General features: G+C 33.0%; 1 protein-coding gene across 2 annotated transcripts in view; it reads left to right on the forward strand.

The window, feature by feature from the left end:
- The window catches only part of LOC128166499 (choline O-acetyltransferase-like), a 106,864-nt gene extending 95,019 nt beyond the window's left edge, over positions 1-11,845 (forward strand). For both annotated transcript variants that reach the window (XM_052831704.1, XM_052831705.1), the window contains 6 exons: positions 4,881-5,009; positions 5,203-5,325; positions 5,427-5,565; positions 7,059-7,121; positions 7,208-7,345; positions 11,120-11,845. In XM_052831704.1, the coding sequence (XP_052687664.1) occupies positions 4,881-5,009; positions 5,203-5,325; positions 5,427-5,565; positions 7,059-7,121; positions 7,208-7,345; positions 11,120-11,476 (949 nt within the window). In that variant the 3' untranslated portion in view covers positions 11,477-11,845. The remainder of the gene's footprint in view (positions 1-4,880; positions 5,010-5,202; positions 5,326-5,426; positions 5,566-7,058; positions 7,122-7,207; positions 7,346-11,119) is intronic.
- The last annotated feature ends 2,789 nt before the right edge of the window (positions 11,846-14,634 follow it).

Here is a 14,634-nt window from a genome sequence, read left to right on the forward strand (position 1 = left end):
CACAATATTTAATCCAGCGTGGTCCCAGTTTATGATCAAGTCAGAAGGAATGTCATACTCTATCACGGTTTTTTCAATACGTTCAAGAAATTCATTTTTGAGTTCTTCAAAATTTTCAACTTTATCGTTCTTACAAGTAGTTGAACCACGGCGCTTCACGAAATTCATTCGCTGTAAAAGCGATTTAGCCCAACTTTTGGTCAGATCAAGATGTCCACCATTTTCGGAAAGCAAAGTTTTGTCTTTTCCAGTTATTATACCTTTTCCCGCTGCAATAACAATTTGCGTATTAAAAACCGCGCCGTTTTCTCTAAGAACATACAGGTATTTCTGTAATTTACTATCCAGTTCATTACCAACCAAGAACGGTCGTCCACGTTTTTTAGGAAATATTTCTGTTACATCAGAATCATTTTCGTCAAAATCAAGCTTTCGTTTCCGTGACACCAAGGATTCCTGATACTTTTTTCTCATTCAACGAACTGTACTCTCCAATAACGATGGAAAATCTTTGCTAAATTTTCTTATTGGGTAGAATACACGTAATGTACTACAAGTTCATAAAGCGGAATAACTCTTGCAGCGACCGTCTATATTTTATCTAGAGTTATCTATCTGGTTTAAGAACGCAAATTTAGCGATTTTAATTTTGGTGAATTTTAAAAAATCGCCAAAATAGGCCAATATTATATCCCCGCCAAAAAACCGGTAATTTAATTGTGTTTGTAATAGTTATATAGACCATTATACTTTCTATGACATGAAATGTTAAGATTATTGATTAACTTAAAAATTCACATGCGAACAGTTCAACCCCAAATTGCAAACAAAGTTTATAAAGCTCATGTGTATTATCTTATGGGAAGGGGTGTCATCCTTCAGTTATGCAAATTATAATTTTTAAATATATTACCGGAACTTGCATGTGGCCTTCATTTTTAATTCAACTGGTATTAAACAGTGTTATTTTGGGGCAAACACTTGGTGCGAGTGTTACTGTCTAATGACAGCATCTAGTTTTGATTGCAAAAATTCTTTGTGTTTATGTGAGAAACATATTTTATGTGGAAACAACAATGAGTGATCACTCTATGATTGAAGTCCTTGAAAGAGGTCCGGGTGTTTGGATCCATAACAATTTGTTATTGTACGATGAAGTGTATGTTAACAAAGTCCAAGAGAGAAAAGAAATGTATATTATTTGAACAATCAATTTTAGTTTGGTGGAATAATTTGAAGTATAAAATTAAAAAACTGTCAATAATATAAAGTAAAAATAGAGCTAAAGAAAGAAATAAGAAGTATTAAAGAATTCAAAACAATTTGCAAAGATTGTCACAAAGTATTGTTGATCGTAATTGTATAGACATAAAAAAATATGAAAAACTTAAAACTGATCTCTGTGAATATGAAAATGAAAAATATGCAGGTGCCATACTAAGGTCTAAGGCCCAGTAGGCGAATGAATCAGAGAAGTGGAAGAAATATTTTGTGATTTAAAAAAACCCAGACGAAAGTCAAAAACAGTAAAAGAAATGTTAGATGAAAACGGTGAAATTTAGAAAAATGTTGACTCTCTTTTAGATATGCAATACAATTTTATTCCAGTTTGTATTCATGTGTAACTATAGAATGTGAAAGTAAAAAACAGGTGTTGTCATTATTCAATAAAAAAACTTGATGAAAGTAATGTTGAACTGTGTGATAAAAATATTGATGTTAAAGAAATAGAGCAAACCTTGAAAGAAATGGCCAGCAATAAGAGCCCTGGTCCTGATGGATTGACTGTTGAATTTTATAAAAAGTTTTTTGCCGCAGTTGAAACATGTATTGTACAAACTTTATTTTAGAAATAGAAGAAAAAGAAACATGGTTACATTCTACGAAAATGGATATAATTACATTACTATACAAAAAGAAAGGTGATAAAAGATTGTTAAAAAAAACTGGATACCTATTAGTCTTTTGAATGTTGATAACAAAACCAATGCAATAATTATGTCAAATAGACTCAAGCATGTATTACCAATAATAATTTTTGATAGTCAGACATGTTGCATTAGGTGTCCAAGTAGCGTAGTGGACAATGCACTCGCTTGTTGCACTCGCTTGTCACCTCTGCGACCCGAGTTCGATCCCCGTGATCAACAGTGGTGGTATGTGATAGGGTATGGCGGTCGCCCGCTTGGACACGTGTGTTCTCTCCGGGTACTCCGGCTTCTTCCTACACCAATGACCCCCTCACGCTAACATCCGTGCTAACGAGAGATATTAATATAAGTTGTAGAACTTGCTTATCAATCGTTGTAAAATAAATAACGTTCAGTTTAAGACATGTTGCATTATTGGAAAAGATATTGCAGACACATTAGGAAGTATAAGACTTATTTTAGAGATGACTGAAATATATGAAATGGAAGGTTATATTGTAAAAATTTATCAAGAAAAAGCTTTTGATAGAGTGATAGAGTTAGTCATGAGTATGTGTTAGAGGTGTTGAAAGTATTTGGTTTTGGAGATTATTTCAGGAAATGGGTAAAATAGTTTATACAGGTATTTATAGCAGTGTTAAAAGTAATGGTCATCTTACAAAATATTTTCCAATCAAAAACTCGGTTAGGCGAAGTTGTCCAATATCTGCTTTATTGTATGTATAATGCTGAGAACCTTTAAGCTGTGCAATTAAATGTAATGGTTATATTAAAGGTATATATATTTCTATGTCCGATAGAACTGCATTGGTTTTTCAACATGCAGATGATACAACATTATCGGTTTCTGATAAAAGGTCAATTTTTGAGATATTTAAGATTTTTGAATTGTATGGAAGAGGCTCTGGTGCCAAATAATTGCTCAGAAGTCTGAAATTATGTGTATAGGTTCTGGAAGATTATTTGAAGATATGAGAAAATTAATTAGTATCACTGAAACTAATATTTTGAAATCATTGGAGTTTATTTTGGTAGAAACAAGGAAGAGTGTGAAAATTGAAATTGGAGAAACAAAGTACAAAATTAAATATAAAACAAATTCTTAATATGTGGAGACAAAGACAGTTGACGGAAGAGCATGATGGAAGATGGAAGATGGGAGAGCTAGTGTTATAAATACCTTGTTGATGTCCAAATTATGGTATTCCTTTTCTGTAATTTCTATCCTATTTTGGATAAGAGATACAATTCAAAAAGAATGTATTAATTTTATGGAATTATGATATGCATTTAGTATCATAAAACAATTTTTGGCGAACATAAAAATGGTGGTTTAAAGATTGATAATATTTGTTTGAAAATGCTGTTGTATCGAATAAAGTTTTTAGCCAAGTATTTGTGTCCTTCAAAAGAACTGGTATGGAAACATACTTTTAGTTATTTTTTTTTATTAAAAAAATTGTGATTTTAGAGTTGGTGTTGAAGTATTTCTTTTACCGTTGAACAAACAGGATTTGCAATTATGTCTGCCTTCTTTTTATGTTGAATTGTTAAGTGCATGATATGCTGTGAAGGATTATGTTGATTACAATGAAAATAGAAACAGTGTGTTTAATTACTGCTTGTTTTTCAATCCTAAAATTGTTAATAAGAACAAAACACTATTGTGGGTATGTTTCTTAAAAGCAGGTATTACACATATCAGAGACATTTCATATGAAGTTATACCATGATTTTTGCCTGTATTTTTTAAAGTAGAACTGATACATGAATATGATTCAGAAATTAAGGCAAACACATTAAACACATTAAAGATGATTATGCAACATTATTATCTGTTATACCAAAAGAGTGGAAAAATATTGTTTGAAATTTTGTTCATGTGAAAGAAGCATTGCTTTCAAATTTTTCAAATTGCTTTCAAAGTTTTCTTCATGAACAGTAAAGATTTTTTTTTAAATGTAAATACAAAAGTTGTTTAACCCTCCAGTATCAAACGAATACTGGAAAGGAAAATTGCAAATAGATAATACATCTCTATACTTGATGACAGATGAATTATATTAAGAGGAGTTGGTCAACCTCCAGATGTTGTAGAACTTGATTTTAAGATTTTTCATACTGGTATTTTTATATATGACAAAATGTTCAAGATCGGTAAAACAGATTCAAACAAATGTCCATTATGTAAAACAGAATGCAAAGAGTCATTGCAGGTGTTTGTAAAATGTGAAAAAGTGCAGGGATTTCAGAAAGGTTTTATAATATGTCATTTTGAACCGCTATTGAAGGACTATGAAAATAGTGTATACAATGTATTAGATATTGATGAAATTTTGATGACGGCATTTCGTAACGTCATGAAAAATATTAATCCATTTTTGTGATTTTTTTTTCATATCAATATGTCGATTTTATATTTATAGAAGGAGACAAATATTGTTGCAAAATAATCAAAAAATTGATTTAAAAAGGTTCTGCAAATATTTACTCAGATATTATATTTATTACAACTATCATTACATGTGTATAGTACAAAACAACAGAAAAATGGTTTCAAAAAGTTTTTGAAGAAAAGTCCACTTTTGAAGGAAACAGAAGGTGTACTATTGTTTATTTTTTTAAATATTTTATTATGAAGTGTTGTCATGTAGACTGTGATTGTGATATTTAATGTGATGATTGTGATAATTGATAGTTGATCAATAAAAGATAAAAGAGAGAGAGAGAGAGAGAGAGAGAGAGAGAGAGAGAGAGAGCGGTGGCCGCTCACTGTAAGGAGAGTTGGTTCCAAAGGTCATGAGTTCAAGTCGCGGCCAAGGCGAAGGTGATGTTCTAATAAAGGAAATTTTCCTGTTTCTTATGTATATATCATTAGCATTGGGCAGGTATATGTCAATTTGAGAGTTATTGCAATGTTTGTTATATATGGAGAGTGGTATGTTGCAGGGAGGAAGTTCGCAAGAAACTGGCTCGAATGCAATCTCTCTGTGAGTTACCCCAGCCTCGTCGCCTGCAATGGAAAATCAACAAAGACACCGAGACTGACATAAAAGAGGCAATTGAAAACATTGACAGGTTGTTAATTTCGACGAACTTTAATGTTTCCTATCGTTCAAAATTATAGAGTACTGTATGGCGTTATTTTAGCAAAGCACTAGTGTATAAAATGTACTCAATTATACTGTATTTAATGTATTGATTGTTTGTTTATAATTCTTCGCTTATTACGTTTGTAAGGAAAAAATCATATATTCTTTTTAATTTAAAGGTTGATAAAAGACCTGGACTTGTTTATCTTAAGATTCAAAAGCTTTGGTAGAGAATTTCCAAAGTCACAAAACATGAGTCCAGATTCCTTTATCCAGTTAGCCCTGCAGCTGACCTATTACAAGTATTGAAAACATTTTGTACCTATTACAATTGCTGAATTCCATCAGTTAAACCAAAATATCAAAATTTAAAGACAACCTTAAGAAAAAACTATTTTTATAGAATTCATGGCAAACTTGTTTCTACGTACGAGAGTGCCTCAGTAAGAAGATTCCGGCTTGGCCGAGTGGATAACATTAGGGCTAACACCCCAGATGCTTTGGAATGGATTCGGGCAATGGTTGGTGAAATTGAAACCACGGTAATTAATTATCTTGTTTGTGTGCGATTTGATTTTTGTTATCAATTGAAAATATGTACACTGTAGCACCCTCATTCAGGCCATTTATTTCTAAACGGGAAATCTAATCTTGACATAGGCAGGTTTATCATATAAAGAAAAACATCAATAAACAGCACACAACACCCTGCACTTGTTTAAGACTGGTTTACCGTTAACCTAAGTTTTAAATATTGTACAGGGGGAAGCATATCGAGGCAGACTTAGTATGTCTGATCTTGATCTTGTTTTAAGCTGGTCTGTGTCGTATTTCATTTTCAGTATGTTTTTAAAAATAATTTGTTCCGTTTTGCATGAACTCTTTTTACCCTTTCCGCTGCCCATACTCAATCTTGAGTTTAAATTTAGATTACTGAGTTGAAGCTGACATGAATTCATAAAAGCATTTGGTCGCCATATTACTTTCGATCGCTCCTCTACTGCCACAGGGGTATATATACCGTTCGAGAAAGTTACGGTCGGTTGCTTTCCGACCGAGGCATTCAGGTTGCACGGACTCCTAAATGCATAAACTACACATTGTAGTAAAATGGTTGTAAGAAAGAATAAAGGAAACAACAATCATTAAAATACAAAATATATTTATTCTTTGAAAGATTTCCAAGGTACTAGTATCCGTATTATTTTGAACAGATAGTGCTACCTTACTTCACATGCACATCGAACACGTTTGTCGTTCATACAGAGTGCACAACGCCTGCATCTTTTTTTGAAAACCTCGGCGGCACTACATGCAACCCAGGAGCTAAATGATATTAAATGTAAGAAAGTAAAAACGTAACATCGACTCGTTTCCAACGGTTTCTACAAAAACGCTCCGTTTCTAAAATCCATGTGATCATTTACATTGCTCGGTCTGCCATTGTGTGTGATTGCGCATGTGCAATGTTATAACATAAACAGGAAAACGGTCTTCAATTATTGAGGATTTTTGAAGTATATGTGCCTTGATTCCAGCCTGTCTTGTTTCGTCGTTCATTGGATATTCTTTGCCAGTGAAGTGGTTGTCATATCATTTTTGCGTTTCTACACGTCTTTTCGTCCAAGATAACGTGTTCGGTGTATGAAATACCTGAATGTGGTGAAGCATGAATAGTGTTCTAGGCCTTTTATAGGGGGGTGTGTAGCGATGAGCAGAACAATAGAAATCGACAACTAATATGGCGGTATTCGGAGATAAAAGGGAAATAATGCGTATTTATGAATTCATGTCAGCTTTAAGATACTGTAAAAGCAAATTTCTAAAACAGTCATTGTGCATAATGCATTACATCTTTTTAATATCATTATCATTATTTCACTCACTTAAAATAATTGTGCTGTTGAAATATTTCTGATTTAAAGTCAAAATTAAAAATCCTTCTTAATAAATTTTAAGTGTTAAAAAAATTATAACATCGGTGCTATTATTCCATAATATGTCGTTTAAAAATCATTTGTTTTTTGGGGTACAGGACGTTGAAAAGATGGCACTTCTTCGGAAAGCGATGCAGTGCCAGACAGACATTATGACGCAGGTACCTTAATTAAACATCATCGTTTAGTTGACATTTTTATTTTTGAAATACTGTAACTAATCTTTCTCTTTTTTCCATTCTGAAAGACTATTTTAGGTCATGGAATGGACTGTCATTTGCTGGGACTGAGAGAAATTGCCCGTGAAAATGGTTTACCAATGCCTAAGATTTTTGAGCACGAGAGCTTTAGAATATCAAATCATTTTTCTTTATCAACAAGTCAGGTAATCTTGCCTACATTATTTTCTAATAGTTCCCGATAACTCGCTAAATTGTCAATAGCGTATACTAGTGCAATTCGGTCATCCAAAAATCACATTAGCCTAATAATCTAAGTCATTTGCTTACTCAAGTGTGGATTGTTTCTTTTTACATTCGTTAAATTCATATTGCACAAATAAACCATCAAAAACACTTTTTGGGATGGTTGGGGGGGGGGGGTTATAATAATCTTTATTACATACTTAGTAATAAATACAGGTTTTTTGCATATACATGTATGTTATAGATGACTTCACAAAACTTTTATCAGCTTTCGGGGCTGATACAGGTTATCAGCCCTAGGGCTGATACGGATCCGTATCACACAACTTGTAGAACTCCTCTGTCTTTTTGGGTCACCTGAGTGACCTATTGCTATCCGCTTAACTTCTTAAAAACTACAAGGCTGATTGTTACCATTTTTGGTGTGAGGCATCTCTATGGTAAGAGGAATCTCAATTGTGAAATTTTTGGCTCTACCATCCCCGGGGCGCCACATGTGGGCCAAATATGCCCCCCAAAAGGCCAAATTTTTGAAATATCTTTTTCTCTACTTCCACATGTGTGAGCAAAAAACTGGTTGCTTAGTTATAATGTCCATGAAGCCCTCTACCAAAATTGTGAAATTCATGACCCCTGGGTCAGGGGTTCAGGACATGGGGGGGGGGCAATATGGCAATATAGTGTTAATGCATATAATGTTTAAAAAATTTCTTCTCTATTCTCACACATCCATATAAAAAACTGACTTATAGTTATGTTCACCAGGAAGTCTTCTACTGAAATTTTAATTTTCATTTTTTTCTTGAGTAGTGGTTTTGATTCTAGGGCAGGGCCAAAATGGATCGTATAGGTGTTAATGTTAAAAAACTACCTTCTTTACTCCCACAAACCTAAAAGGAAAACTGAATTCATGATTTTGTAGACCAGATCTTTAAGTTTTTGACAAAATTATACGTTTCACAGTTCTTTTTGGAATATTTCAGGCAGGGAGGTAGTATTCATTACAAATTTGTAATTTTTCTACTCCAGAATGAAACCTATTTAATTAAATACATATATGAGACTCCTCGACAAGTTTGTGTATGGGTTATATGCTCCTCAGGTGACCGTTAAGGCCAATTGACCTCTTGTTTTTCGTTCCGGCTTTTTTGCATGTTTACAGATGAAAAATAAAACATTTCTTACTGTCGACAATTTTAAGTGCAGTTGAAAACTTCAAATGCCAGCAAATGTCTGTCCGTCCGTAACAAAAATTTATGTCGCATTTTTCTCAGCGACTATTTATCGCAGATGCTTTACACAGTGTTTGTTAAGGCATGCCATATCGTGGGATATATTTTTGTACCAATCGGACGTCAACTACCTGTTAAATGACGACTTTGCTTATTTTTTAACCAAAATTTTCAACCAAATTTTGGTCAAAGATTTCTCAGCAACTATTTATCGCAGATGCTTGAAATTTTTACACAGTATTTGTATAGGCATGCCATATTGTGGGATATATTTATGTACCAATCAGACGTCAACTACCTGTTTAATGACGACTTTGTTTATTTTTAGCAAACATTTTCAAAATATTTTTGTCAAAGAATTCTCAGCAACTGTTTATCGCAGATGCTTGAAATTTTTACACAGTATTTGTATAGGCATGTTATATCGTGGGATGTATTTTTGTACCAATCGGACGTCAACTTCCTGTTTAATGAGTACTTTGTTTATTTTTAGCCAAAATTTTCACACAAATTTCCGTCAAAGATTTCTCAGCAACTATTTATTGCAGATGCTTGAAATTTAAACACACTATTTGTTTTGGCATGCCATATTGTGGGATATATTTTTGTATCAATCGGACGTCAACTTCCTGTTAAATGATGACTTTGCTTATCTTTAACCAAAATTTTCAAACAAATTTTCGTCAAAGATTCCTGAGCAACTATTTATCGCAGATGCTTGGAATTTTTACACAGTGTTTGTTAAGGCATGCCATATCGTGAGATATATTTTTGATTTTTGTACCAATCGGCTTTCTGTTAAATGTCGACTTTGCTTATTTTGCATATTCACATCAGAGCGGGGGTATCACTAGTGAGCATTGGCTCACAGATATCTTGTTTTAAAAGCTGAGGACATTCCGGTTCTGTAGCTATACATGTTTGGTAAAACAATAAGATCTCATATTTTTATAAGTACTTTATAAGTTTTTGATAAGTACTAAGTATGTAATAAATACATTTGTATAACAAGCATTCTGAGAGTATTGCATAAGCAATACACGTCCTCTACCGCTTTGTGGAAATCGTGAAAAGAATACACTGTTATGCAGAATATCGAACCCAAACATTAAAAAATTGGAATATAAAAATGAATTTCTCGAAAATATGTCAACCAGACGCTACAAAAGTGTAAACTTGATCTGTAGTTTGACATTTTGAAGCTGCTGAGCAAACTTCATATTAATCCTCAAACACATAAAAAAAAGTGTGGAAAACTGAAGTGGGACAGACAGACGGACGCAGAGGAAAGCTATAGTCCCCTCCGGTGAAAACCGGTAGGGGACTACTACCGGACTAATAATAGATACCCTTTTTCCATATCACAACCTATATGTATATCAGCCCTATACCTATATAATCCATCGGGCCTTCGGCCCTAGGGCTGATACTCAGTATTGGAGTCTCAGGCTGATATTGGCTGTGATATGGAAAAGGGTATGTATTATTCTCTATTTATCGCGGTTTGTCAGTCATTCGGCCCCTACTTCATTTTCCGAACTTTTTTGTTATGATTTGGCGAATTGACTTACTGTAAAGCTTTATAATGATGCCCTACAGATAAAGTCTGGATATTTCTACTTTAAATCACTCGTAAATGTGCAAAAGTGTTTCTCAGAAATAAAATTTTTATCCGAGGGGTCAGTTAGATGCTGAAAATTGTCGTTTTTCCTTTCAAAAACATTGTTCCAAAAACATCTCTAAAAATATTTCCAAAACCATATAAAATATAAATGGGGGTGTCTAGAAGATGCGCAGTAAGATCATTTAACTTTCATATGAAGGGTTAAATAGTTGGGAACAAAAATTACGTTTATCTCTTAAAAAGACCAATGTTTCCAAAACTCCTCGTCCAATTTTTGCATTAGCCAAACAATCTCATCAAATATGATTGGAGGTGTCTTGCAATTGCGCAATGACGTCTTGGACATTTAATTTTCATTCAAGCTTTGGGGGGAGGTCAAATAGTAGCTAACAAATGACGTGTATCCATACAGAAAAACTTAGTTCCCTAAACTTCTCTTCCGATTTTTGCAATAGCCAAATAATCTCCTCGTATATAAATGGGGAGGGGGTGTAAATGCGCAATCCGGATTTGGAAATTTAATTTTCATTCGGGGTTCAAATAGTAGCTTAAAATGACGTCTATATCTCAAAACAAATACATGGTTCCCAAAACACCTCTTACAATTTCCACAATAGTTAAATATCTATTGAAATAAAATTTGAAATGTTGGGCTGATTCGCAATTTTTTTTATTTTGGGAGTTTAATAGTTACTAAAAATGACATTTATCCCTGAAAAAAAAGACATGGTTCCCAAAACTCTCTTGCAATTTTTACAATAGCCAAACCATCTCTTGGAATAGAAAAGGGAATATCCTGTAGGGTCTTGGACATTTAACTTTCATCATCCGTGGGTAAATTACAGGTAGTTACTAAAAATGATTTTGTTTACCCAAAGGTTCCAACGACAATGGATGCCTTCATGTGTTATGGGCCAGTTGTTTCTGATGGATATGGTGTCTGTTACAATCCACACCCAAGCTGGATTTTAGTATGCATTACATCATTTAAGCGGCATAATGATACTAATTCTGATCACTTTGCTTACACTTTGGAAAGCAGCTTACTGCAAATGCAAGAACTCTGTTTGAAAACTTCTGAAGCAAAACCGATTCTATATGGAGGAAAAACACACAGTGAAAATAGAAATGGAGCCATTGTCGACGACAAGGAAATGTCAGCTGGCACAAGAAAATCTAGGCTAGTAAGACAAAGAACAATGCCTTTTCCAGAGGTAATCGGAAAAGACAGTTGAATTGAATAAAATATTTGATGTCGTATGATTCATTGTAACTTGTTAAATAAACGATTTGCAACATATTACTTGATTTTACGTCGGTTAAAGAAGTTCCAGTACTAAAATGATGTCTCAGAACTAGTAATTACATGTAGTGTGTAAACCAGTTTTGATACTAAATTCTTTAGTGTCGTGATGATCAGACTGTGTAGATGCAATATTTACAAATGTTAATTGACCTCAATTAGTATATACACCATGTATAGGGAAATGTGTGCAGTGTTTGATCAACAAATGTATACGTACATGTATGTGACGACTTTGAAACAAAACAGGTTCGTAATTTAAGCAATAAAAATGACAGAATTTGTTCTCTCATAAGCAGGATATTTTCTTGATATTCCTTACTTGTTCCTTTTTTGTTTAGTATTACTTCATTTTAGCTCAAGTACATGTAGACTTTTCTGATCATTTTTTGTCTGTCGTTCATCCGTCCGTAAACTTTTAACGTTCTCAACTACTGAAAATCACTGGGCTATTTTCAACCAAACTTAATTCAAAGCATCCTTGGACAAGGCAATTCAAGATTCTTAAGATTAAGGACACACTCTCAAAAGAAGTAGGATGATTAACGATTTTTTTAACAATTGCTGGCATCGAAAACTGTTAGGCCTTAAAAGATAAAACGTTGTAAAAACATCCTCAGTTTAATCAAATCATAATCCCCGAGAATTTAGTAATGCCCATATTTAATAACTTTATTTTTACATATAATTTTATAGACGAAAAAAACCTTCCTCTGAGCAAACAAGAGGCCCATGGATCATATCGCTCACAACAGTTCCTTATAACATTCTATTTCGTAGTTTATGCTATTTCTATTTTGAACTTTGAACCCCTTTCTGAGGCCCCAGTATTAGTCCATGGTTTATAGTTGGCTTTAATAATTAAGAATATACACTATCATAGGATGATTGCTATGGAGGGTAATCGTGTTCAAAACTCCAGGCCTGTAAACTTGTAAATCCAAATATGCAATCAAGTTAATGTGTGAGCATGAGTATGAATGAGTGTAATTTTGCTTGTGTAACCTATAAAACTCAGGCATATTAAAACAATCTAGACTTGACCCTGAGGCCTTCAATCTAATTTTCCCTACAGATGAAATTGCAGCTGTAAAATGCTGTTTGTTATTTACATGTAACCTGCCACTATAATACACACTTTTCATCTGTAGTCTCTGCATTTTTTTCCGTTTTCTGAAATAGCACGGCTGACATGTTACAAATCAACAAATGTAAAGTCTACAAGTTGTTGAATTTTGACATGACCATATATGGAAACAGTGACATAACCGATAAAAAGGCTAGCTGCTGGTAAAGGCATGCCGTAATCACCGGAATGGGGACGGAATAAATTAAAAAAAAATATTATGTAGGCCTATAATCATATTATCTCTGGATAGCAACCATTCCTAGGAAGTATGATTTTTTGGAAAAATAAATTATGAGCTTGGTGTACATTTAATTAAGAGAATGTATAAAAGATGCGAGTGAAGAATAATTCGATCGGCTTCAGATATCTTCTAAGAACTGGAAAAAATACATAAAAAGGCTTTGTTTGAATATATATATATATATATATATATATATATATATATATATATATATATATATTTATATATATATATATATATTTACACGCTCCTTTATTAGATTACATGCAACAAATTGTTAAAGTGTAGAGTAGGCTGAATAAAGAAAATATCTCCAAAAGCATCCTTATCTTTATCACAAAGTTAAGACAAGAACCCACCCCAACCCCCCCAACCCGGCGAAAAATTACAGGGGGTCGGCCAGTTGGTCAATTGAATAACTGACTTGCAAAGCTACCAAGAAGAAAAACAAACTACATTAAAGGAGGTTGGCACCTGAAATACTAGTAATGTCAATCATCCAAAAACCACTTGAATATAAAGATGGGGACCTAAAATGTTCATTTATTTTCTTTGTGACCCATGTCACATGTCATTTTTGGAAATATAGGGCCCCAAACAGAAATTGATAATTTTCCTGAACCTTTTGCTAAAATTTGGCATGGAAATTGATTATTTGAAGAAATCAAACAAATAATTATAGTTTGAACTATTATTTAATTATGATTTTGATACAGTATAAAGTTGAACATACACTGTATGTAATGACTCTAAAAGTAACGTCTAAGTAATAGTTTTAAAAATCTTGCTTTACTAGTGCCTTCAAAAGTCAGTACATTATGAATACAACAACAGATGTTAAGAATGTTAAAAATTTTTGGAGTAGTCAAGTTTAAACGCAAATTTAAAATATATTAGTAATGTCATCTTTCCAAAGCTATAAAATTATAAATTTTTGAATAAATTAATGTTAAATATGTTATATTTGCATTATCGGCAATATCTAGGGAAAAAAGCTATATAATTATGCTTTACCTATTATGCAGGTGAAAATTAACAATTTCATTTTTATTTCAAGCAATTATACCGGTTTACGGGATATGAGTATGACGTCCTGAATGTCGGTTCAATTACTTAAGTTGGTTGATAAAAATTTCTGAAGAGCGTTTATAATACAGCTTTACAGCCACTTGTGAACATGTACTGTTTACCATTTAGCAGCTACTTAATTTTGTAAAATTATCGTCAATACAGTGTATATTTTAAAATATTTTATAATTAAAACTCTACCAGTTCATAAACGATCAAATACATCTGTAGAAAATATCAACAAATTGATTTTTTCTCGTAATAGTTAAGCTCCGATGGATACTTCTGATTTATATGCACGCTTAAATTTACCAACATTAGCATACAGTTTTAAAAATTGAGGATTTTTAAATCCCTATAAATAATCTATATCCGGAAAAACGATCCGAACCTACTTGAATTGTGTCTATTCTTATCAGAGGGAGGAGACATTTAAATCAACATTATTCTGTTGGTGGATCGATTGGCGTGTTTGCAGAATAATACTTTATGCATTATTTTACGTGTGAAAAAAAATAGAATAAAGCTCTGATATAGCATATTACCATAGTGACCAAACAAACATTCCTGACCATACAAAGATGATGGAAAGTGATTTAAAACGTATCAGTTTTACAGTGAGCACATTTGACGAACGTTTACCTGGATAGAA

Source organism: Crassostrea angulata, chromosome 10, assembly GCF_025612915.1.
Source record: "Crassostrea angulata isolate pt1a10 chromosome 10, ASM2561291v2, whole genome shotgun sequence".
In the NCBI taxonomy this organism is placed as follows: Eukaryota; Metazoa; Mollusca; class Bivalvia; order Ostreida; family Ostreidae; genus Magallana; species Magallana angulata.